This window comes from Agelaius tricolor, unplaced genomic scaffold (genome assembly GCF_023055355.1).
Source record: "Agelaius tricolor isolate 1412-34295 unplaced genomic scaffold, bAgeTri1.0.p SCAF_12, whole genome shotgun sequence".
In the NCBI taxonomy this organism is placed as follows: domain Eukaryota; kingdom Metazoa; phylum Chordata; class Aves; order Passeriformes; family Icteridae; genus Agelaius; species Agelaius tricolor.
In genome coordinates this window covers 24662669-24684784 of record NW_027269272.1, presented here as the reverse complement: position 1 = coordinate 24684784, position 22116 = coordinate 24662669, and the positions used below count along the sequence as shown (strand labels likewise).

The 22116-nt window shown below is 50.5% G+C and overlaps 3 protein-coding genes across 5 annotated transcripts in view; 1 reads left to right on the top strand and 2 right to left on the bottom strand.

The window, feature by feature from the left end:
* Positions 1–700: 700 nt before the first annotated feature.
* On the bottom strand, positions 701–8696 carry ARL14 (ARF like GTPase 14). Of its 2 annotated transcripts, none has more exons than XR_011680873.1 (2): positions 8565–8696; positions 701–2942 (listed from the first exon to the last, which is right to left on the bottom strand). XR_011680873.1 is itself a non-coding variant. In XM_071438162.1 (2 exons), exon 1 carries the CDS (start codon positions 6097–6099, stop codon positions 5518–5520), a length of 582 nt encoding a protein of 193 aa, XP_071294263.1. In that variant the 5' UTR covers positions 6100–8582; the 3' UTR covers positions 701–2942; positions 5237–5517. The 2 variants fall into 2 exon arrangements, 1 of the variants encoding a protein (XP_071294263.1); XM_071438162.1 differs by having other exon boundaries at positions 5237–8582.
* Positions 8697–8825: 129 nt separating this feature from the next.
* B3GALNT1 (beta-1,3-N-acetylgalactosaminyltransferase 1 (Globoside blood group)) lies at positions 8826–14949 on the top strand. Of its 2 annotated transcripts, XM_071438160.1 has the most exons (3): positions 8826–8969; positions 9938–10129; positions 12213–14949. In XM_071438160.1, exon 3 carries the CDS (start codon positions 12273–12275, stop codon positions 13257–13259), a length of 987 nt encoding a protein of 328 aa, XP_071294261.1. In that variant the 5' UTR covers positions 8826–8969; positions 9938–10129; positions 12213–12272; the 3' UTR covers positions 13260–14949. The 2 variants fall into 2 exon arrangements, with proteins under 2 accessions (XP_071294261.1, XP_071294262.1); XM_071438161.1 differs by lacking the exons at positions 8826–8969; positions 9938–10129 and adding an exon at positions 10490–11630.
* Positions 14113–22116, bottom strand: part of PPM1L (protein phosphatase, Mg2+/Mn2+ dependent 1L) — a 68081-nt gene continuing 60077 nt past the window's right edge. The window contains exon 4 of the mRNA XM_071438159.1: positions 14113–21059. Coding sequence (XP_071294260.1) covers positions 20710–21059 — 350 coding nt within the window. The 3' untranslated portion in view covers positions 14113–20709. The remainder of the gene's footprint in view (positions 21060–22116) is intronic.

Sequence of the window (22116 nt, the reverse complement as noted above, 5' to 3'; positions counted from 1 at the left end):
GATTTTAAATAATCAATGATCCCGATGACTCAGTGGAAAACCTTAAGCGTTAAAAAGAAAAGGCTCAGTGTAGGTGACAGCTAAGAAATTTTAAATTTTCCTGTGTAGGTTAAATGGAAGAGTTAAGTCAAACTAGAATCAATTTCCACAAAGTTTGACTTTAATATATGAAATATTTTTAAACTATTAACAGTCAGGATTAGGACTGTTTGGAGTTGCTATCAGGAGACAGTTCTCTGCAGAGTATTTGCTCCAAAGTTACATTATCTTTATGGCCTGATATTATTTTATCTGTGAAACTGCTGCCCTCAGCTTTGACCGTTCAGGGAGAGCCCAGGAAAGTTCCCCTGTGGGCACCGGGAGGGATTGCACACATGAAATGTTGATTTTAAAAGAGGAGCAGCCTCAGCTTTTGCACCAGAGTGCAAAGTTAATATTGTTGGGGTTTTTTTTTTTCTTTCTGTTTCTTTGTGCATCTATAACACTCAGTACTTTGGCCTGAGAATTTTCTCACTTTTCATTTCGCCTCCCTTTTTCATGGTATTGCTGTCGTTAATCTTCCCCCACCACCCCTCCAGATTAACTCCTTCAATTCTTCTTCTGTAATTCTTTCTTTCTTTCTTATTGTTATTTCACCTTTTCAGAGAATTCAAGCTGTGTAAATACTGATGGACACATAAGAATTGTGTGACCACCTGTAGACATTTCAGGTAAATTAAACCTTTATTATTGATCCTCAACAAAGGAAAATCCATGTAAATTCAATCCAAAATTATTCCCTTTTGTTGTTAATCCTCAACAAAGAAAATCCACGTGAATTCGATCCAAAATTATTCCCTTCTATTGTTAATCCTCAAAAAAAGGAAAATCCACATGAATTCGATCCAAAATGATTCTTTTGTGCTGGGAAAGGCATCCAGGCCTGAGCCACCCCATGAGGAGCCAGACATTAATTTATGAATTTATTAATTTATGAATTTATTAATTTATTAATTAATGAAGCTGTTTGCAGAATGCCTTCATGTTTTGTGCTATATCCAAACGATACCGGGGATTTTCACAGCAATCTGGGACGGGCCTGTAAGAAATAAAACTTCTCCGAGTTCTTGAGGGAAGGCTGAGACACTCACATTCTTCAGTGATAAACGTGTGTGCTTTAGATAAAGTAACTGAAAACTATCGATCAAGGCACAGTTAGCCTTTAACAGCCAAGCAGAATTTCAGAGGAGATTGGCCTTTGTCTGGATCGATAAAATCCTTGCTGCTGTTCCCAGCTATAATTGCTGAAACCAAACAATGTGCATGGCTCGGGTTTCAGAGCCAGGTGGGTTATTAAACTCACAAAATTACTTATTTTTGCAAGTATTTTGCCAGAGTCAGGGTAATACAAAGGCCTAGAAACTTCTCATTGGCCAGGCGAATAAAAAAGGTAAAACGAAGTAAAAACAAGTCAACAAAAGGTTAAAACAAAAGTAAAAACCCAGAACAAAAAGATGATCTTTGCACCAATGAAAGCACCCTGTAAGGCTAAGAGGGAGCAGATGAATAAGTATGGGGAGAACAAGGAAATAATAAAAAATATTCATCAAAAGCCACGGCTCATAAAGCATTGTCAGGAGGTTTGCATACATCCTGGGAAAGGAGAGCGTTGAGGGAGGAGCTGGCAGAAAACAATGAAATGGGGTTGTAAATGTCTGTAAATGTCTGTAAATGCCTGTAAATGTCTGTAAATGTCTGTAAATGTCTGTAGGTCACTCCAAGCCCGAGGAGTGGCTGGGAGCAAACCCAAAAACCCCGGGGGAATCTGCTGAGGAGAGCATGGGAGCTGCGCTGCCCTTGGGCCTCGTGGGGAAGGACAGGACAGGGACAAAGCTCGGCTGGGGACACACAGGTGGCAGGGCTGAGGGGAGCTCTGTCAGCCCGAGAGCCACCAACACATCAGGGATGAACATCCTGAGCTGATGCTCAGGATCAGCTCCTGAGCACACAGGAACACCGAGCACAGCTGTGGAACAGAATCCTGGGGAAACTGAGGCACAGGGAATGCTCAGTTTGCTAAAATCCCCTGCCTTCAGAATGTGTCTGGGCTCCTTACTGTCCATGAATCTCCATTTGCAAATGGTCCCTGCAGCGTGGTGTGTGCTGAGGGCCTCCACCCTCCAGAATTTACATCCCAAATTGCAGCCAGTTGGTTAATCCGGGCTGTGGGATCTGAGGAGATGGATGTCCAGAATCCAAACAGGATACTGAGCTAATTAAAGTGCAGGAAGCAACACAGAACTCAGCATGGCCCATTTACTTGGGGAAAAAACCTGTTTAATGTGCATACAGCACTTCAAAGTGGTGCTGTCTCCTCTGCAGCACTCAGAACTTGTTTGACATGGGAAAGTCTCTCCTTTGGTGCAGTTACTTGTCCAAAATGAGATGGCACAGAGACATTTTGAGCAAGACCAGCTATCTGATACTAGAGAAGCCTGCAGTCCTTAGACACTACACTTCTCCTGGATTCTAAATTATTGGCTGTTGTCTCCCAGGCAAGGCAGGAGGGAGTGCTGCTCTCCAAATTATTCTGCTGCTCCACACCTTCCCTTAAAATGGCATTTCATCCCCATTTGGCTGGACCCATGTTCAATGGGCTCCATGAGTTATTCCTAAACTCAGAAACCTCAATGTGACTTCAAACCACAGGGATCTCATCCAGGAACGGCCAACAGGACAGGCCCCATCCCCTGGGTCTGTCAGCTTCAAATGGTGCCATCCAAACCCCTCTCCCTGAGAGGGCACAGGGTCCTGCAGGCCTTGGGCTTCAGGCCCTTCTCTTTTTGTGTCCTGTTTGTTTTGTCATGTTGACTCTCCTGTCGGCACAAAGGATCAGGCACAGCAAACTCTTTAAGGAACAGGAGTAGACACTGAAGGATTTGAGCTCTTCAGTTACAGAACAGCTGCAGAGAGTGCCAGAAGGCAACAATTAAAAATGCAAAATAGCAGAGTGAGCTGATTAAAAAATTCCCAAATCTGGAGCAAAATAAGCAGCTGACCCAAACAAACATCCGACCCCAACTCTTCAAGGCCTTTCAGCCCATGAAAAGTTTTCGACCCCCAGACTTCAGCTCCAGTGCTTCAGGGCTCTTCAGATTCTGATTTCTCACCATCTCAAAGCATCCCAAACCCTTCAAAAATCCTAAAAGTTTTTCAGTGAGTAATCTCTAAAAATTCTAAATAATAAAATAAGCCAAACCTATGTAGGAATAAATTATCCCTGTGCTGCAGGTTGGACTTTAGCACCGGCAGAATTCCTGAAACACCAAGACAACTCTGCTCATGGTGTTCAGCCAGGCAGTTCAAACCCCCCAAGAGGGATGGAGCTGGAAGCTTTGGAACCTTAGGAAGTCCCTGGGTATTAATTTCACCCCAGCACACGTGATGGGATCAGCTATCCAACAATCCCCAGGCTTCCCCCGGGAGCACACAGCACGCTGGGGTGAGCCTGTGCTCAGAGCTGCGCCCCAGTTCCCTTCCCAGAACCTTCCCAAGATGTGCTGAGTGCCAGGGAAGGCTCTGCTCTGGGTTTGGAGCAGTGCACCCCATCTCTGTCCCATCCTGAGGGACCCCGAGTGCTCTGCTGGTCCAAGCACGATGGAAAAGCCCCGGCAGCTCCGGGAGCAGAGGAGCCCATGAAGCCCTGGCTCTGGACTGATGTATCAATGGAACATTTATCTCCAGCTTTTTGTGCCTCAGCAGCCTTGCCCTTAAGGGGTGGTCACTTTTCTCTGCCTCACTGAGGTTTTTATTTCAACTTTCAGGCATCTAATTGCCCTGAGGACCTGCACCTCCAAGCCAGCCTGACTGAGATTTATTTTAAATCTTTAAAATGATTCCAAAAGGTTGGGGTCTCCTTGGGCAGATGGAACAGGCCTGCCTTCACTTCTCTGGGAAACCAAGCTCTTCAAAAATGCAATTTTTAAATACTTGATATTCTGTGAAGGGAATGGAATTGAGTTTATTCCTTTCCTTTGAAGCATAATGTAAAACATTTCTTCAAGTTGATGTGAGTATCATTTAGTGTAATTTGATAACCTGCAGAAGGGCCTGTGTGCCTGAGAGCTTATTCTCATTTTTAGCTGTATGAGCTGGTGTCTCTTACAACTTTATTCCTCCCTTCACAACTTGCTTCTTGGCTAATTTGAGACCCTGGTGCACCCTCATTAAATCTCTCAGGAGTGTTTCTCCCTGAGGAAGTGCTGAGGCCACAGAAGTAAATTCTGCTTTATAACAGACACGTGATCAGACTAGGAGAATTCACCCTATACACATGCAAACATTTATAAATGTATCAATATGAAATATAATATTTTTAAACATTGAATTTTTTTGCCTTGGAAAACCAACATTAATGCCTTTTAAAGATCTTTTTAGGGGCAGAAGATGCTATTTTCTATTGAGCCCGAATCACCAGAGCAGGCAATGAGAAATCCAGACATTTGCTCTGCTTTTAGCAAGTCTCAGCATGACTCAGGATTTAGCCCCTGGTAATTAATTAGTCTCAGTATTAATAACAGCCACTATTGGGAAACTTCCCTTTGTTTACTATTTCAGCAAACCCACCTGATGTTTTTTGTCTTTGAATAACCCATGCATGAGACAACAGGGTATGTCTGGGTGATTTTATTGCTGCTTCACCCTTTTATAACTTGACATTCCTGTCTGTTTATTAGTAAGAATGAACTGCAAACTTCCTACTTCCCACCTACTTCCTTGGTGTAATCCTGAAACCAAAAGAAGGAGAGCACAAGGGGACCCCTGGCACGGCTTTTCCAGCGGCCAGGACTGGGAAATGCCCACAAACCCCAGGGGATTCAGCTCTTCCCGGGCTGGTGTCCTGTGGGGAGGGCAGAGCAGCAGTGCAGGAGCAAGGGGAGCAGCACCTCTGGGACACTGGGAGCTCACGGCTGCACCCGGGGGACAGCCCTGGAGCCAGGCTCTGCCCGGGGCTGGCTGAGGAGCTCGTCCTGCTCTGTCCTGCTCTCACCACCTCCCTGCAGGAATTGTTACCAGAGTGCAGAAACAGCCAAATCCTCCTGTACATAACTACAGCTGCAGCTCTCACCCCACTCTATTTTCAAACAAGAAACACTTCTATTCCATTTATTACAAAACAGCATTTGATCACTGCTGACCAAATGACTTGAAAAAAATTGAATCTTCATTTGACTTAAGCCACTGAAACACTGCTCACCTATTTTATTTCCATGTGCTCGACTGCCCCTTTCTCACCATTCAACTTGAATAACTCCAAGTAAAAAAAAAAATAATAATAAAATGCTACAGAGTCCTATCTCAGGTATGAGATATCCCATCAGGTACATCAAGTATCTCCAGGTATAACAGTAAAATTTAATATTATCAAGGTCCCTTATAAATATTTATGTATAAAAGTTCTTCAGAATCCTGTACTTCCAGATTTAATCTGTCCAATGAAGTATGTCAAGAGTCACCAGAAGTGGATGGTAGAAATCCTTAAAAGGAGTTGAGTTCCTTCAGGGTGATGAAAGTCTCCTTTGACTTCTTGTACTGCCTGGCAAAGGTGGCCACCCTCTGGAGAGCCTCTGCCAGCCCCTCTCCCGTGACGGCACAGCAGGGCTGCACGTACCAGTTCCTGTCACTGCAGTACTTCTTTATCTTGAGCTTCCTGGTGATCTCCTCCGCGTTCAGGGCTCCAGGCAAATCCTGCTTGTTGGCCAGCACCACCACCGGGACGTTTTTGATGGATTCGTTCTTTAAAATGAGCTCCAGTTCCCTCCTGGACTCCTCCAGGCGCCGCTTGTCAGAGCTGTCCACCACGTACAGCAGCCCGCCGGCGTCTTCCAGGAAATTGCTCCAGAGCTCTCTCATTTTCTTCTGTCCCCCAACATCCCAAAACGTCAGTGTGAAATCCTTCCCCGCTTCAATCATATCCACATTGAAGCCGATCGTCGGCACTGTTATAAAAGCATCTTTGTACCTGAGCTTGTAGAGCAGCGTGGATTTGCCCGCCGAGTCCAGCCCCAGCATGGGGATGTTGGCCCCTTTCCTTGAGGCCTTGGCGTTCTGCAGGCCCATTTATCCAGGGGATAAATTCTCTACTCCAGGGATATTCCCCCTCTTCCCTGGGGCCAGTTTGTGTCGCTGCCTGTCCCCCTGCTGAGGTGAGGCACAAGCAGAGAGGAGAAGAGGCAGCTGTGAGCTCTGGAGCAGCCGGAGCTCTGCACGAACACACGCGGCTTTTATCGGGGCGATAAGGAGCCACGAGGCTTCGGAAGCGCAGAGCTCCGTGCCAAGCCCGTGGGTGGGACTGGGATGAGTAACCCCGGCCCCACTGGCACAGGCACAAAGGTTACAGGCTGCCAGCTGGTTTGAGCAGCCGTGTCCCAGCACCTGCAGCCTGATCCATGCATTCCCTGAGCATGGCCAGGTCCTGGCTCTGACAGAATCCTCCTGAGCATCCACAGCCAGCTGGGAGAAAAATGAGATTGATGCCTTAAGCTTTAGCTTTTATAGTCTGATATTTTATATTCAGATTCTGTGCTGGTTTAGTGTGTAGTTCTGAGCTTCATGTTAAGTGTTGGTGAGCTCTGTGCACAGAGCAGGGAGACAAAACAATTCCTGCTCCAGCTGGGCACCAAGGACAAGTGATCCAAATCTCAGCTCAAGAGCACAAACCCCGTGGGCTGGAGAGAGAAAAACAAGCAGAGTGGGACTGCAGGGGCTAAAGCTGGAATGGGACAATGAACTGCAAGGTGCAAATGGAGCAGAACTGATCCAAGGCAGAGACCCCGGGAGCGTTGGTGCATTTTGGGGCCATTTTGGGTCATCTTGGGTGCAGCCCTGGCTGGGCTCTGGTGCTGCCCAAGGTGGATCCATGGAGGAGATGCTTGGAATGAATCCCTGCTTTATTCTGGAGCTCTGCCCAGCCTCTGCTCCTGCACAAGGCATCTAGATATGAACACAAGCAGTGAGGAGGGGAGATTTGTGATTTAAGATTTGTCCATACTTAGCAAGCCACAAAATGAGCTGGTAGCTGATTTATCAGTGCATTCATCTCCCACAAACTGATCTTAGGTGGTCTCAAATGTGAGTTCCAGCCCATGGACTCAATCAAACCCTAAAAGAACTCCACTAAAACTGGGCTCTGCCCTAAGCAGCTGCCTCCGTGACTCCTCCTGCCAGGGCTGTAAACTCAGGGAGTTTGTTTGTGTTGTTGGTGAATCAGTTCAACTGCACCCCGCAAGGTGGAGCCTAAATCCAGAGCTTGTGGTCTGGTCATCACTGAGATCCTGCTGCCTCACACTAAAAATTCCTGTTACCTTCATTTTGCTCTATTCTGTGGTTGCCCAATGAAGATTTCATTCAGGAAAGGGTCAAGAAGCGAGGAAATAACCAAGTCTTGATCATTTCTTTGGCCACCATTCCAAGTAGCAGAATAAAGCAAGGGGAGATAGAAAATTTAGTCAGCTATTAATGAGTTCCTATTGACTGTTCATTTTCCTGATAGTGGATGCACATTGGGCTGCTCTGACACATCCTGAGTACTGCAGGAGTTGCCCTTACACTCAGCAAACCATTCCTCTTTGCTTCAGAGAGTCCAGAATCAGCAAAAAGATGTAAAGGTCTTGTACCAAGCTGCTGACTGATAGAGCAATCATTTTGATAATTACCACATTGGTTGCGTAAAATCCACCTCAGCCCTGACAGACAAGTTGTAATCTGGTTTCTCTTGAGGCTAAAAGGGTTAGACCAGGACTAATTGGGGGCAAAGAGAGATGACAGTGGCACACTCCCTGCTGCATGTTTTTCATGGTTAATAACACGACTGGGTGATGTGTAGGGGTTTTCAGGAGCAGGTCAGGATGTATTAAACCAGGGAAGAAAGTGCTTGCATTTCTTTACCAATGAATGGACACGAATGAATTGAAAGATGGGGAGGCAGCAAACTGCAGAACAGAGGCTTAACAAATGGTCAAATGGACCAGAATTCCCTGATGGGATTCCAGTAAAATGGGGATATCTTGAGCAAGGCAGGGATGGATGCTCTGTCCCCAGAGAGCACTCACAGTTCCCCGCTCTGCGTGCTCCACCTGCGCGGGGTGTTTATGATAACAGCTGTTGTTTCCTCCATCAGCTGTCACTTCAAAGCGGGGATCCAGCAGACTCTGACTCTTTACGAGGTAATTCCTGTGGGGCTCTGCGGGTTTCTGACCGCGCCAGAGCCGCTCCCGGGAGGATTCCCCGCGCTGGTGCCGGGGTGGGGCCGCAGGACAGAGCCCTCCTGCTGCCGGTGCGACCTCGGGAGCCGGAGCGGACCGAACCCCCTCCACCCTCGCTTTGTCCAAGGCTGGCTTTCCTCTGCCGGCCTGCGACCTGTTGTTGTTAATCGCGGAACAAACGAACGCTCAGTAGCGGCTGCAGCACCGGGATGTCCCGATCCAACATCGCAAACCTCCCCGTGGATAGGGACTCTCGGGGGACATTGCGCTGTTACCCCCGGGGTACTCTGGTCCATTGGTCAATTGTACCGCGTCTCTTACCCGATCCAGTTACCTCCTCTGTGCCGAGCTCCCGGTCCCCCTGCAGAACCAGAGCCATAAACGGGGACAGCTGACTGAGCACTGACTAATCCGAGCTCCAACTCTGCCCTGTAACCCTTTCGTGAACCGAGCAGCAGAACGCAAACCCATCTTGTCCGGGCAGGCTCGATGGAGTGACGAGGGTGATGGATGCACGAATCGGGCGGCGAATCCTCACGGCCGGGGCACCGAGGGGAGGCGGCTCGGCTGCCCGTGCCCGGCCCCGGCTGCCGGAGGGACGCGGGGAGCCGGGGCCGGGGCCGGGGAGGGCGGAGGAGCGGGCGCCGCTCGGGGAGGCGGAAGGGGAGGCGGCTCCTTCCCGCTGCGGCCGCCGCGCCCGGCCCGGAGCGCCCCGAGCGGGACACGGTAACGGGAATGGGGATGGGATGGGGTGGGATGGGATGGGATGGGATGGGATGGGATGGGATGGGATGGGATGGGATGGAATGGGGATGGGATGGGATGGGGTGGGATGGAATGGGGATGGAATGGGATGGAATGGGATGGGGATGGAGAGCGGCTTCGCGGCGCTCGGGCAGCCCAGGGTGCGGTGCGATGCGTGCGGGGGAAGCGCGCCCAGCCCCGAGCGGCGCGGCGCTGCCGGCTGGGATGCAGAAGCCCAGAAAAAGGCCAGAAAAAGGCCAGAAAAAGGCTGGAGGGGGTGTCTGGGCTCGGCAGAGGGCGGCACAGCCCGGCTGCCGTCCCCTCCTGCCCGGCACCACCTCCCCGCGCTCCCCGCGCTCCGGCCAAGGTGACTGGGAGCGGGAGCAGCGAGTGACAGCCAGGCGCTGGTAAAGGTCTTGTAAAGGTGTTTTTTTTTTATTTTTTTAAGTTGAAGTTTTGTTATATTAGAGCATCGCGGCCCGGGGTCTTGCAAAATTGCCTCTAGTTTCGATTGGTTTTAAGTTCAAAATCGTATAATCGGTGGCTGGTTTGGGCTGGAAGGACTTTAAACTTAATCTCGCTCATCTCCTGCCCTGTGCGGGGACACGTGTCCCATAGTCCAGGCTGCGCCCAAGCCGGCCCTAAAGCCAGCTTTAAATAATATATTTCCAAATTATTTCTGCTGGTAGCCTTAAAAAGGAATTATTTTCCTATACACCTCTTATTGTGGTATTTTAAAATAATCATATTGGACTATTGGTTATTATAATTAGTAATCTTTAATGAATATGAGAATTTCCCACCTTTTTCATGCCCAAGCACATCCACATTACACAATCCCCTGCCTAGGTGGAGATGGATCTAAATCCCTGTAGAGGAGCGTTCTGAGCCTTGTGTTGCCTCACATTTATCTCAAAAGTCACCAGTTTTATCTTTTGGCGCAATCTCAGCTTGGAAGAAAATGAAAGCAATGCCCTGGAAGGAGCTGTCATCCACAGCTGGAAGGGAACGAGTGCCAGCACAAAGTCTGGAGGTGGAGGAGGAGCTGGAAGGGCAGAACCTGCACCGTGACTGAGCAGGAGTGCTCAGAGCTTGCTGACTCAACTGCCTCATTGTGCTTCAAGCACTCCAAAGAGGAGAAGGTGGGGATTTATTTCCCTGTGTGGCTGGTGTTTCCTGAAGGACCTGAACTGATGTTTATTTTCACAGATTTTTCCTTATGTAGCAGGTCAGGATTTGTCTCCAATTTTGTTGTTTAGAGTGTCATGAAACCAGGCTTTTTCTTCCTTTAAAAATCAAACTATAATATTTTTTCCATTAGGCGGACAGGAACTGATCAAATGGATCAGTTTGCACTGATAAGCTTTAAAGTTGATAATCAAAATAAATGTTATTGATCTAAAATCAAATAATACTGATACATAACCTAGGTTATTTTCTTCCAGTATGTATTCTCCTATTCTCCACTGAAATTCAGGTTGGTGCATAAAAAGAGAAGATTCCTATTAGTTAATTACTGATTTTGAGAGGAATCAGTCTGAAATTCTTCTATTTAAATACTTTATATAAAATTGCTTTAATCTGTTTTAAGGCCATTGTTGGTGAAATGTTCTCCAAATGCTTCCTTTAAAGGATGATTAATTTTAATCAGATCCTACACAGAAACACGAGGCAGGTGGGCTCTGGAAAATCAAATTCCCCTGGACTCCACAGTGCTGTTCTGGAGGTTGGATTTATTTGTCAAATCGAAAACATTTATGAGCCCTGTGGTTATATTTTTGAAGATAAAGGGTAATTAACTGTGCTGTGAAACCAAACCTTCTGTCATCCTGACTGTGTCTTTGTGTGTGCTTGTGCAGGATAAATATTATCACTGCAAACATCAGAAACCATTTGGAATTCCCACAGTTAGGCACTGGGGTTATTTTGGCTTAAAGATGTCTAAAATAGATGATAGAGCACATGTAGTTTTAAGGAAATAAAACTACATGTGGGTACAGGCCCGGGGGTTTGGTTTTAAACTGAATTTTGTGAAGATTTATCCATTGGAATCTCTAATCCTGACATTGGAGCAGCAGCTTCAGCACGGATTCCACAGGGGTTTGGAAGGACCTGCTGTGGATTTGTGTGCCTCAAATCCAAAAATCACCTGGCTAATGGTAAAAACAGTCATGATTTTAGTCAAAACCAGCTTGAGTATGTCGCTTGATTTAAGGAAGGTGATTTTTACCTTCCCCCCTCCCTCTCAGCAGCAGCAGCTGCTCAGGCCTTGAATGAAAGTGAAGCACTTGCTCCCAGTTCTGCTTTCCTGCCCACGTGCTGAGGCTCATGCAGATCACGCAGATTTCCTGCCTCCAACAGAAAAACCAAAACTCTGAGGCTCTGAGCATCCGCTTCCTGAGAGTTCGCTGGGTTTTGTGCATGAACAGAAAAACCAAAACTCTGAGGCTCTGAGCATCCGCTTCCTGAGAGTTTGCTGGGTTTTGTGCATGAACAGAAAAACCAAAACTCTGAGGCTCTGAGCATCCACTTCCTGAGTGTTTGCTGGGTTTTGTGCACGGTCCCGTGTCCTTGAGGTGGAGTCGAGTCAGAGGCACCTGGAGATCCCTGGATTCTTGGAGCAGGACCCTGCCTGGAGATCAGGTCTGTGCAGGGGGGTCTGCAGGGTGGAAGCCACGAGCTTTGCTTTTTGTGCAAGCCCTGCTCAGCAAACCCTGCTGGGCAGGGGCTCTGTGCCCTACACTCAGCAAACCCTGCTGGGCTGGGGCTCCGTGCCCTGCTTAGCAAACCCTGCTGGGCAGGGGCTCTGTGCCCTACACTCAGCAAACCCTGCTGGGCAGGGGCTCTGTGCCCTACACTCAGCAAACCCTGCTGGGCAGGGGCTCTGTGCCCTGCTCAGCAAACCCTGCTGGGCAGGGGCTCTGTGCCCTACACTCAGCAAACCCTGCTGGCCTGGGGCTCTGTGCCCTGCTCAGCAAACCCTGCTGGGCAGGGGCTCCATATCCTGCTCAGCAAACCCTGCTGGGCTGGGGCTCCGTGCCCTACACTCAGCAAACCCTGCTGGGCTGGGGCTCCGTGCCATCCCTGGGATCAGGACAGCTGGATCAGGAATGCTTGGCTTAGCTGGTACCACAGTACAATGCAGCTGGCGCTTCAGCCAACACAAGGAAAAGGGAATATTTGACTAACAGCACTCTGAATGCCACTTTCCCCTTTCTCCTTCAGTGAGGAAGATGCTCCAGGACTCACGGAACAGATCCTGAGCGGCACCAGCAGATCCCAGCCATGATCCCGGTCCTGATCAACGCCTTGTGCATGAGACCTTTGAAATGGATTTTCGTGTGTCTGGTGGTGTTTTCCACGATAACCGTGTGGTACATAACCTCCTCCCCCAGGGCTGCCCTGGAGACTGTGAACCCTCTGTACTTCTACGAGTACGAGCCCGTGCACCGGCAGCCGCGCCCGTTCACGCTGCGCCCGCGCCCCACCTGCACCGACCTCCGCCCCTTCCTGGTCATCCTGGTGGCTTCCAGCCCCGGGGACCTGAAAGCCAGGCAGGCCATCAGGATCACGTGGGGCTCCCGGGAGTCCTGGTGGGGCCAGCGCATCCTGACGCTGTTCCTGCTGGGGCAGGACACGCAGAGGGAGGACAGGGCGGCGGCGCTGGCGGTGGAGGACGAGAGCATCCTCTACGGGGACATCATCCGCCAGGACTTCGTGGACACGTATGACAACCTCACCCTGAAGACCATCATGGCCTTCCAGTGGTTCTCTGAGTTCTGTTCCAGCGCCAGGTTCTTCATGAAGACCGACGCCGATGTCTTCATCAACACTCCCAACCTGGTGCAGCTCCTGCTGCAGCTGAACTCCTCGGAGAACGTTTTCACCGGGTACCCCCTCATCGATAACTTCGCCTACCGAGGCGCTGACAGGAAAAGGTTCATCTCCTACCAGGAATATCCCTTCAGGCTCTATCCTCCCTACTGCAGCGGCCTGGGATACATCCTGGATGGAAAACTGGCCCTGAGGACTTACGAGCTGATGAGCCACGTCAGACCTCTGAAATTTGAGGATGTTTATGTGGGGATTTGCTTAAATATACTCAAAGTCAACATCACTCTTCCACAAGATGCAGAACAATTCTTTCTCTATAAAATCGACTTTGATATCTGCAAGTACAGGCGTTTGATTGCAGTTCATGGCCTTACATCAAGTGAACTGATCCAGTTTTGGCAGGATTTGTCAGCCAACACTTCAAAACCTTGCCTTTGATTGTGGATTTCTTTAGAATCTTCCATTGGCTGTGAGAGTGGCCTCTAGAATGACTCTGACTGCTGGGGCAGTGTTTCTCTAGGGCATTCCAGTGCTTTTCAACAAAACCAGGGATTCACAAAGCTCTTTTCCAGGTGTGTATCCCACAGCCAGAGGGTGCCTTGGAATGCTCTGTCCCATCTGCCTCTGCTGCCTTTCCTTGTCCTCGGAGCAGCCCTGGGATTTCCCGCTGAATCTTCTGGAATGTACAAAATGCTATCGAGGAAAGATGTTCCTGCCAAGAAAGCAGCTTGGAGGATGCTTCCTGAATTCCTGCCTGGATTGGTTTTATTGCTTTATTGCCACCCTCCTTTATTTGTTCTCTGCCTAGCCCAAACCAACCCCACCTTGTTTGATGTGTAAACCTCCTGAGACTGCCACACCTTGTTATTTAAATTTCTCATCTCCACGAGGTTTCCAGGAGTGTTCCCAGCCTGGGGATCCTGTGGGATCTGCAGGAGCTGGTGAGAAATGCTGGAGATGTGATGCACTTTGTGTGTGCATATTAAATGGAGAGACTTTGGTGTCCCTGCTGGTGCTCCCAGACCAGGGGGATGGAGTGGAGCTCACGATCAACATGGACATCCCAAAAACACTGGGATCATCAATCCCCCCACCCCTGTGTGTGTGTGTGTGTGTGTGTGCTGCATCCCAGGACGTTTGGAACCCTGTGGAGAAGATGAAAAACCATTTTTGTTGTGCCTGTTTCTTCATGAATTTTTTTTATGCCTAGATGAATCATTTGGTTCCAGTTTGAAAACGCAAAAAAGAAGAAATCCGCCCGTTGCTACTTTAAAGAAGACCAACTCCTCCCTGTGTGTAAAGACCATTTTTTAATCACTTTATTCATATCAGCAAGGCCCAGTTCTCAGTAGTTTACACTTCTAATGGACAACGATACAGAATTTGCAGTTGCATGAACAGAATTGACCTGGACACATCCACTACACGGGGGAGGGACTGCGGAGACGCCCTGGCCACGCTCCCAGGGCTTCCCCTCGGGCTGGCAGCACCCACAGCCCTGGCAGCACCCACAGCCCTGCAGGGCCCAGGGCAGCACCCACAGCCCAGGGCAGCACCCACAGCCCTGGCAGCACCCACAGCCCTGCAGGGCCCAGGGCAGCACCCACAGCCCTGGCAGAGCCCAGGGGTCACCAGTGCCCCCAGCACCCTGGGGACACCGCTGGCTTTGGCTCTGCTCCACAGCTGCACCTGGGGCTGGGGTGGAATTTCTTGTGGTTTTTTGTTTTTGGGATGAAAAAGTCTTGGGGACAACACTCCTCCAGACAAGGATTTCAGTGTTCTGATGGGGAAAAAGGTCAAAGCTTTTAAAAAATAAAGGGTATTATTATTATTAATTTTTTTTTTTTTGGGAAAATACAGTATTGCATAACTGAGGGAATGATGCTTTTATTCCAGGTGAAATTCCAGCTGTGCTGCGGGTTTGGGAGCTGGGATTTGATTGTTCTCTGAGCAGGTACTGGGAGAACTGCTTTGTTCTGTGATTGTTTGCACATCTCAAACCCCACACCCCTCCGTGCTTCTCTGAGCCTGCCGTGTGAAATGCTTGGAAATAAATTATTTACCACAAGAACACTGATACTACAGCACAGCTTGTATTGCTTTTTCCAAAATAAAAACGTAACCGTGACTCTGCTGCCTTCAGAAAATGGATAAAGCAGAGAGTGCCCGTGGTGGGGGAGGAATGAGAGTCCTGGGGAGGTGGGGATGGCCAGAAATTCTCCTGTCACCTGCAGGAACTCGGGGTTTGTGTGCCCCAAATGCTGACGCTGCTCTCAGGTTCCAAGGTTTGTACACAGTGATCTCTTTGTGCCACCTGAAGTTAATTGTCATTTACAGTGCCAGCAGCACTGGAAAAACATCCATCCTGCTCCTGGTTTTCTTAAAAAAAACCTCAATTCCAAGTCTGGCTTGTATTTGATTCTGACTTTATTATTGCTTAAAAGGCTGTAAAATTCCTAACTGAGCTCCTGTTTCTGCTCAAAGCCATTTTAGGGAAGTTTTTAGTGTGAGCAGCCTGGCAAAAGGTGAAAAACCTTAAAAGTATGAAATAATCTGGGCATTGAAGTAGGGAGGGGCCAAATTTTATTGCATCTGCCTGGAATATTGTACTAAAAACAAAGTGTAAAACACAGGTTAAAGGTTTCTCAAATCCCAAATAAGGTTTTTTTTTTTTTTTTCATGCAGCTGTATGAAATCAGAGTTCAAATATTTGTGATTTTGATGGGAAAACTGTGGGGTTTCCTGACCTGAAAAGCCTAATAATAATAATAAGAAGAAGAAGAATAATTCATTGGGCAAAGGTGTTTGGAAGTTGCTGCTGGGTGGGGAGCAGAAGTGGGTTCCAAGGTGAAATTCCCAGTCTGGGTGTTATTTCAGAGGAGTTGAATGCTGCAATGCTGGCACAAAGAAATTCCCATAAATCAGACAGGAGATTCCCTGTGCTCAGTGTAACAGGATGTTTGGGGCATTTCCCTACATTCTGCCTCCCATTTCTGGATGTCTGGTGTCAGAGAGGCTCCTGTGCCCATGGGTGCAACTCAGGCTTCCAAAAAATGCAGGATTGGCCATGAAATATGCTTGGGAAAAGGAACCAAAGTGCTTTAGTTCCATATTGCTGAGATAATTCCCAGAATCCCAGACTGGCTTGGGACCTTAAAACCCCCTCAATTCCATCTCCCTCAGGGCAGGGCAGAGCAGGCACAGGAGCTGCCCAAATCCATGGAATGAATCCATCGTTTTCCCCTCAGGAATTGCCCTCCAGCCTCGGTTTGTGGTTCTGGCAGCTGCACCCACCAGGTTTTGCTTCCCAGAGCACCCAGATCATCCTCCAGAGCTGATCCCTGGAATTCTGGGCTCCCTCAGGAAAATCCAGATTTTATCCACTGGCTCCCCTAAGCCTTTTCCAGTCAGCACTGGAAAACTAAAAAGTAACAAAGCTTCAGCTCATTGTTAATTGTCTGTACAGATCTTTTTTCTCTGGGAGTTTCAGAAAGGCCATTTATGAATATATTGGGCACAGAGGCTGCAGCTCTGGGCTCTGCAGTGGCCAAATTCCAGCACAACATTCTCACCTGGAATTTTGTTCAGAGGCCTAAAATCCAGCTTTGGGGCATGAAAGGCTGCTGAGGTGTTTTTTCTGTGATAGAATCACTGACTAAATGCTTCTCTGTGTAAAACAAGTATCAGCTACATCAGCAATAAATCCATATTATTTAAAGCAGGACTCTCCTGTATCCTGAGACACAAAATTCCCTTTATTTTTTTTTTTTTTTTGAGGCTGTGGCATTGGTGTTTCTGCAGCCAAGCTGATGCAGTGCTTTAATTCTGACTCCTGGATTCTAAAATCTTCACAATATTTTTAATTTCACCACTGGGAATGGTTTAACCCTGCAATGGTTTAGCAGCAGCAGTGGGAGCTGGAACCCTTTATCCCGGGGGCTGCTGTGGGGTTGGTGGGAATGTCTCAGGCCAGCAGAAGGAGCCACGGTGCCACACGATGGGGACAGGCTGGGACAGCGCAGGAATGACCCCAGGGATGGATGAGCTCCAGAGCAATCCCTGTGCTGCAGGCTGAGGGAATCAGCAGAGCATCCCAGGGGAGGCACTGGGACAGCCCTGGGAACAGCCCAGCTTGGGAACAGCCCAGTTTGGGAACAGCCCAGCTTGGGAACAGCCCGGCTTGGGAACAGCCCAAATCCCCAGCACTGTGAGTAGGGACATCCCTGGGACCAGATGAATTTGGGAACAGCCCAGTTTGGGAAAAGCCCAATTTGGGAACAGCCCAACTCCAGAGTGCTGGGAGCTGGAATGTCCAGTTTGGGAACAGCCCAATTCCCCAGAGCTGGGAGCTGGGACACCCCTGGGAACAGCCCAGTTCCTGAGCACTGGGACATGCCTGGGGAACAGCTCAAATTCCCAAGCACTGGGAGCTGGGACATCCCTGGGACCAGATGAATTTGGCAACAGCCCAGTTTGGGAAAAGCCCAATTTGGGAACAGCCCAACTCCAGAGTGCTGGGAGCTGGAATGTCCAGTTTGGGAACAGCCCAATTCCCCAGAGCTGGGAGCTGGGACACCCCTGGGAACAGCCCAGTTTGGGAACAGCCCAGTTTGGGAACAGCCCAGTTTGGGAACAGCCCAGTTTGGGAACAGCCCAGTTCCCAAGCACTGGGAGCTGGGATATCCCTGGGAACAGCCCCGTTTGGGAACAGCCCAGTTTGGGAACAGCCCAGTTCCCAAGCTCTGGGATGTCCCTGGAACAGCCCAGTTCCCAAGCACTGGGAGCTGGGATATCCCTCGGAACAGCCCAGTTTGGGAACAGCCAAGTTAGGAAGAACCCAGTTCCCAAGCACTGGGATGCCCCTGGAACAGCCCAATTTGGGAACAGCCCCATTCCCCAGCACTGGCTCAGCCTCGTGGCTCAAGGTCCCTTGGTCACCTTGGGTCACCTGCAGGTGCTCCCTGGCAGCCTCTCCCTGTGCCCTGAGGCTCAGCTGTCCCCGGGGGATTGGGCAGCAGGAGCTGCCAGCTCTGCCCGAGGGGATGGAGCCCCCAGACCCGGCTGTGCCCCAGGGGATGGAGCCCCCAAACCCGGCTGGGCGGGCAGCAGCAGCTCCCAGAGGCAGCTCCCTGTGGTCGGGAGGGCAGCAGCAGGAGCCTGGAGCCCCGCTGCCACAGCCTGAGAGAATTCCTGGCCACAGCACCTGCCCAGGAGGAGGATGGAGTGTTAAGGCAGTGGGAGAGCCCTGCATCAGCGATTATGTACAAGGAGTTCATCCTGCCAGCCTCCAGCTGTGTCACGACAGAGTTTGGCACAAATCAGCACCACTGGAAAGCTGGAAACGCCTCCCTTTGCAGGGAAAGCTTCCAAAGCTTCCAGCTGGGAGCACAGGTAGGCACTGCACGTGGGTGTGGGACACCACACAAAGCCTCTCACCTCCATCAGTCCTTCCTCTTCAAACCTGAAGCAGCTGAAGCTCCATTTTCAAAGCAACCAAAGCAAAAATCCCCAGGCTGAGCAGAGATTGTTGGCATGGATGGCTCCGGCCAGGACAGCCCTGCCAGGGAGGGGGGAGGAAGCTGCAGCCACTTGGAGCTTGGCACAGGGCTGCCTGAGGGACAGGGAATGATCCTGGAATGATCCTGGAAGGATCCTGGAAGGATCCTGGAACGATCCTGGAAGGATCCAGCAAACCTGCAAACCCCTCCTGCCTTGTTGGCTTTGCCTGAATCCCCTTGTGGAGTGGCTCCCTGCCCTGCCCTGCCCCTGCTGCCATCCCTGCCAGCTCCTGTTCCCGTGCTCAGAGCCCATGGATCCCTCAGGAATGCCCCAGGAGCTGCCACCCCCGCTGGATCTGTGCTGTTCCTCTGGGCATGGCCACCACTGCAGCTCCTGCACTGCCTGGCATGGCTCAGGGATCACAAACACCCCTGTCCTTCAGAGCTGCTGGAATTCCTCCTTGCCCAGGAGCTGTGCCCTCCACAGGGAAGGCACAAGGGGACAGGGATGGGGACAGGGAAGGCACAAGGGGAGCAGGGAAGGAGAAAGGGGATAGGGAAGGGGAACAGGGAAGGCACAAGGGGACACTGAAGGGGACAGGGAAGGCAAACTCCACACCCTGAGCTCTGCCTGCAGCTGCTCCCCCAGTGCTCTGTGCCATTCCAGCCCAGATCCAGCATTCCCATGGAATCCTCCCCACCCAGGGGCTGCACTTGCCAGCACTCTGTCCTCACTGCCCTCAGTGCACACTGCAACCCCTGAGGCAAATATCAGCAATTCCTGCTCAGCTGCACCAAGGATGGGGAAGGGCAGGGAAAGGAGCAGGGCAGGCTCCTGCCTGCTGGACACTGCTCAGGGGCTCTTCCTGGAGCTCAGCATCAGCACAGGGCTCCAGGCACACTTTGGAAATACCACCAATTCAGGGCTGAGACAAATTAAAGGAGGGAAGTTTGTTGGGGGAGAGGTGAGCTAGGGACGAAACAAGACCAAGATGGGGATTCCTTCTCGAGCAGAAGTTTGTGCTCTTTGATTTTTTGCCTTGAGAGACCCCGACCTCCTCAGCCCCTCCCCAGACCCCTGCAGGTGAGTGGGGGGGCACAGCTGGGAATTGAGGAATGTTGGACTTTCCCAAGGAACAGGCAAGGGCAGGGAATCCATCCCATCCCTGACCCAGCTCCACACCAAACACAGGCAGCCTCCATCACCCTGAAGACTTGAGCAGATTGTCCAGGACCACGTTCTGGGGAGATCCCAAGGAGTTCTGTAAGGCAGGATAAGGATAAAGGAGCCATCCAAGATCCTGCCTGCCCTGTCCCTCTGCCATGACACAGCTGGCACCAGAGGTGCAGCAAACCCAAACCGTCCTCACTCCAACTTACAGCACTCACAGACCCCAAAATACAATTAAATACTGAAAGTTAGATCTAAACATACTTTTAAAATCTAGATTTAACACAACCTTTCATCTCTACAGTGCATTGCTGCTGCCTGGCATTTGCATGTCATCCCAAAAGCCCGTCCAGAGGGGTCTGCCCTGGGATTAACACCACAAATCCATTGCAGAGGTACAGGGAAGTCTCTCACAGGCTTGGCTTCCAGCTAGGTAGCTCTGAGGAACGCCCTGCTTGGGTGAGGCTCCCAACAGTCACCAGTGAAATCCATTTTCTCTCTCATCTCCTTCCAAGTCCATGCCACAGCAGTAAGGTCGGGGTGATCTCGGTCAGGGACAGACATTCTGCTCCCACCCAGGGGCTTCAGAGCTCCCAGGGCTTTGCTGGAGTTCACCATGAGTTGGTTTGGATACAATATGGCCTAGAAGAACTGTCCTAGAGTAATGCACAGCCTGAATAAACGTGGTAACTCAGGAGCTCTACCTACTCACATGCTTGGCAGGGGTTCATTGTGGGGGGAGGTTGAACAAAGCAGAGCCAGCAGTGGCAGCAGGCTCAGGGCTGGCTCCTCTTCCTCCTTCACATCACAAACCCTTCTCCACCCACCCCTACCACTGCAGGGTGCAGAGATGAGGAACACGAGAGCAGCTCCTGAGCAGTGACACCCAGGAGGGAGAAGCAGCAGCACTGCCCTGCCCCTGCCCTGCCCCACGCGAGGGGAGGAATCAAACCCAAACCTACACAGGATTCCTAAAGAAAAGTGAGAAATGGGAGGTTCCAGTCGGTTCCTAGGGAGCAGCGAGGGCACGGGGCAGGGACAGGGGACAAACTGGATTCTTGTGGTCGCTCAGCATGGATTTATTTGTTGTATTGCTCCTTTTGTCAAGCCACGAGCAGGGCCCAGAGGGATCCGCGGCTGCGGGAGAGCCCGCACGGCGTTCCTGGAGCTTCCCAGCACACACAAACTGTTCTGAGTCCTGAGCGGGCCCGGGGGCTCCTCACTGCTGCTCCTCTGCTTTGCTGCTATTCCTGAACTTCACCACCATGACTGTGATGTTGTCGGGGCAGCCCCTGTAGAAGGACTGCAGCACGATGCTCTTGGCGCCGAAGTGCGGCTCGTCCAGGCGCTCCTTGATGAACCTCACGGCCTCCTCGTTGCTGAAGGCGTCCCACAGCCCGTCCGAGGCCAGGATCATGAACTCTGGCTGCAGTTTGTCCAGGTCAAAGCTCAGGATGTCGGGGTCGGGGATCACCACGTTCAGGTTCTTCAGGGGGTAATCGCCCAGCGAGCGCGACATGGCCAGGATGCCCTGCACGCGCCACGAGCCGTTGAAGCTGATGAACCCACCTGGGGGGAAAAGAGTGCTTCAATCAGCTCTTTGGGATGCCCAAGCTGCTCTTTGGAATGCCCAAGCTGCTCTTTGGAATGCCCAAGCTGCTCTTTCTTTGGAACGCCCAAGCTGCTCTTTCTTTGGAACGCCCAAGCTACTCTTTGGAACATCCTAGCAGCTCTTTCTTTGGAACACCCAAGCTGCTCTTTGGAACGCCCAAGCTGCTCTTTGGAACGCCCAAGCTGCTCTTTGGAACACCCAAGCTGCTCTTTGGAACGCCCAAGCTGCTCTTTGGAACACCCAAGCTGCTCTTTGGAACGCCCAAGCTGCTCTTTGGAATGCCCAAGCTGCTCTTTGGAACGCCCAAGCTGCTCTTTGGAATGCCCAAGCTGCTCTTTGGGATGCCCAAGCTGCTCTTTGGAACATCCTAGCAGCTCTTTCTTTGGAACACCCAAGCTGCTCTTTGGAACGCCCAAGCTGCTCTTTGGAATGCCCAAGCTGCTCTTTCTTTGGAACATCCAAGCAGCTCTTTCTTTGGAACATCCAAGGAGCTCTCTGGAACATCCAGGCTGTTCTTTCTTGGAACATCTAAACAGGTCTTTGGAATATCCAAGGAGCTCTTTGGAACATCCAAGGAGATTTCTGGTTCCCGCCAGACCTCCCAAAGTTTCATCCTAAGGGGTTACAGAGATCAGAATGTGGGAGGTGATGCCTCAGGTTTGAGCTTTTTTGTGTTTCACATTCTGTGCTGCTTTAGTGTGCAGTTCTGAGCTTCCCATGAGGGGATGCTGAGCTCTGTGCACAGAGCAGGGAGACAAAACAATTCCTGCTCCAGCTGGGCACCAAGGACAAATGATCCAAATCTCAGCCCAGGAGCACAAACCCCGTGGGCTGGAGAGAGAAAAACAAGCAGGGTGGGACTGCAGGGGCTAAAGCTGGGATGGGACAATGAACTGCAATTTGATCTGCTGCCACCTCTGCCCTGGGGCATCCCACTGGAATTTTGGGCGGAGAACAGGATATTCGATCTGCTGCCACCTCAGCCGGGCGCTTCCCACCCTCTCCGGGGAAATG

Coding starts and splice junctions, on each gene's coding strand:
- ARL14 (XM_071438162.1), bottom strand. CDS start 6,099: ATGGGCCTGCAGAACGCCAAGGCCTCAAGGAAAGGGGCCAACATCCCC.
- B3GALNT1 (XM_071438160.1), top strand. CDS start 12,273: ATGATCCCGGTCCTGATCAACGCCTTGTGCATGAGACCTTTGAAATGG.